A 283-nucleotide genomic window follows, 5' to 3' on the forward strand; every position below is an offset into this window, starting at 1 on the left:
CCCGCTCCTCTTGTTTCCGCAGAACGGCGACCTCAAGAAGCAGCTCCACGAAAGGCAGCCGCGGATCGCAGCACTCAGCGACAAACAAGTAAGCTAGGGGCCTGTGAACCCCCAAGGCCAGAGCCTTGAAGGGGTCGCCGGGCACTTTGGCAGAACCCTAAAAAGTACCAGCATGGGCACTCCCCGTGAAGACTCCCCTAGAGGTCTGGCTCCGACCTTCAAAGTTCTGTCCCCCTTTCCTGGAAAGAAAGAGCCGGGTGGTAGCGGCGGTGGGGGGGGGGGG

At 61.5% G+C, this 283-nt stretch overlaps 1 protein-coding gene across 1 annotated transcript in view; it reads left to right on the top strand.

The window, feature by feature from the left end:
- Positions 1-283, top strand: part of Phf21b (PHD finger protein 21B) — a 59,532-nt gene that overhangs the window by 969 nt on the left and 58,280 nt on the right. The window contains exon 2 of the mRNA XM_010634347.1: positions 23-88. Within this exon, the coding sequence (XP_010632649.1) occupies positions 23-88 (66 nt within the window). The remainder of the gene's footprint in view (positions 1-22; positions 89-283) is intronic.

This window comes from Fukomys damarensis, unplaced genomic scaffold, assembly GCF_012274545.1.
Source record: "Fukomys damarensis isolate Sample0158 unplaced genomic scaffold, DMR_v1.0_HiC HiC_scaffold_19, whole genome shotgun sequence".
In the NCBI taxonomy this organism is placed as follows: Eukaryota; Metazoa; Chordata; class Mammalia; order Rodentia; family Bathyergidae; genus Fukomys; species Fukomys damarensis.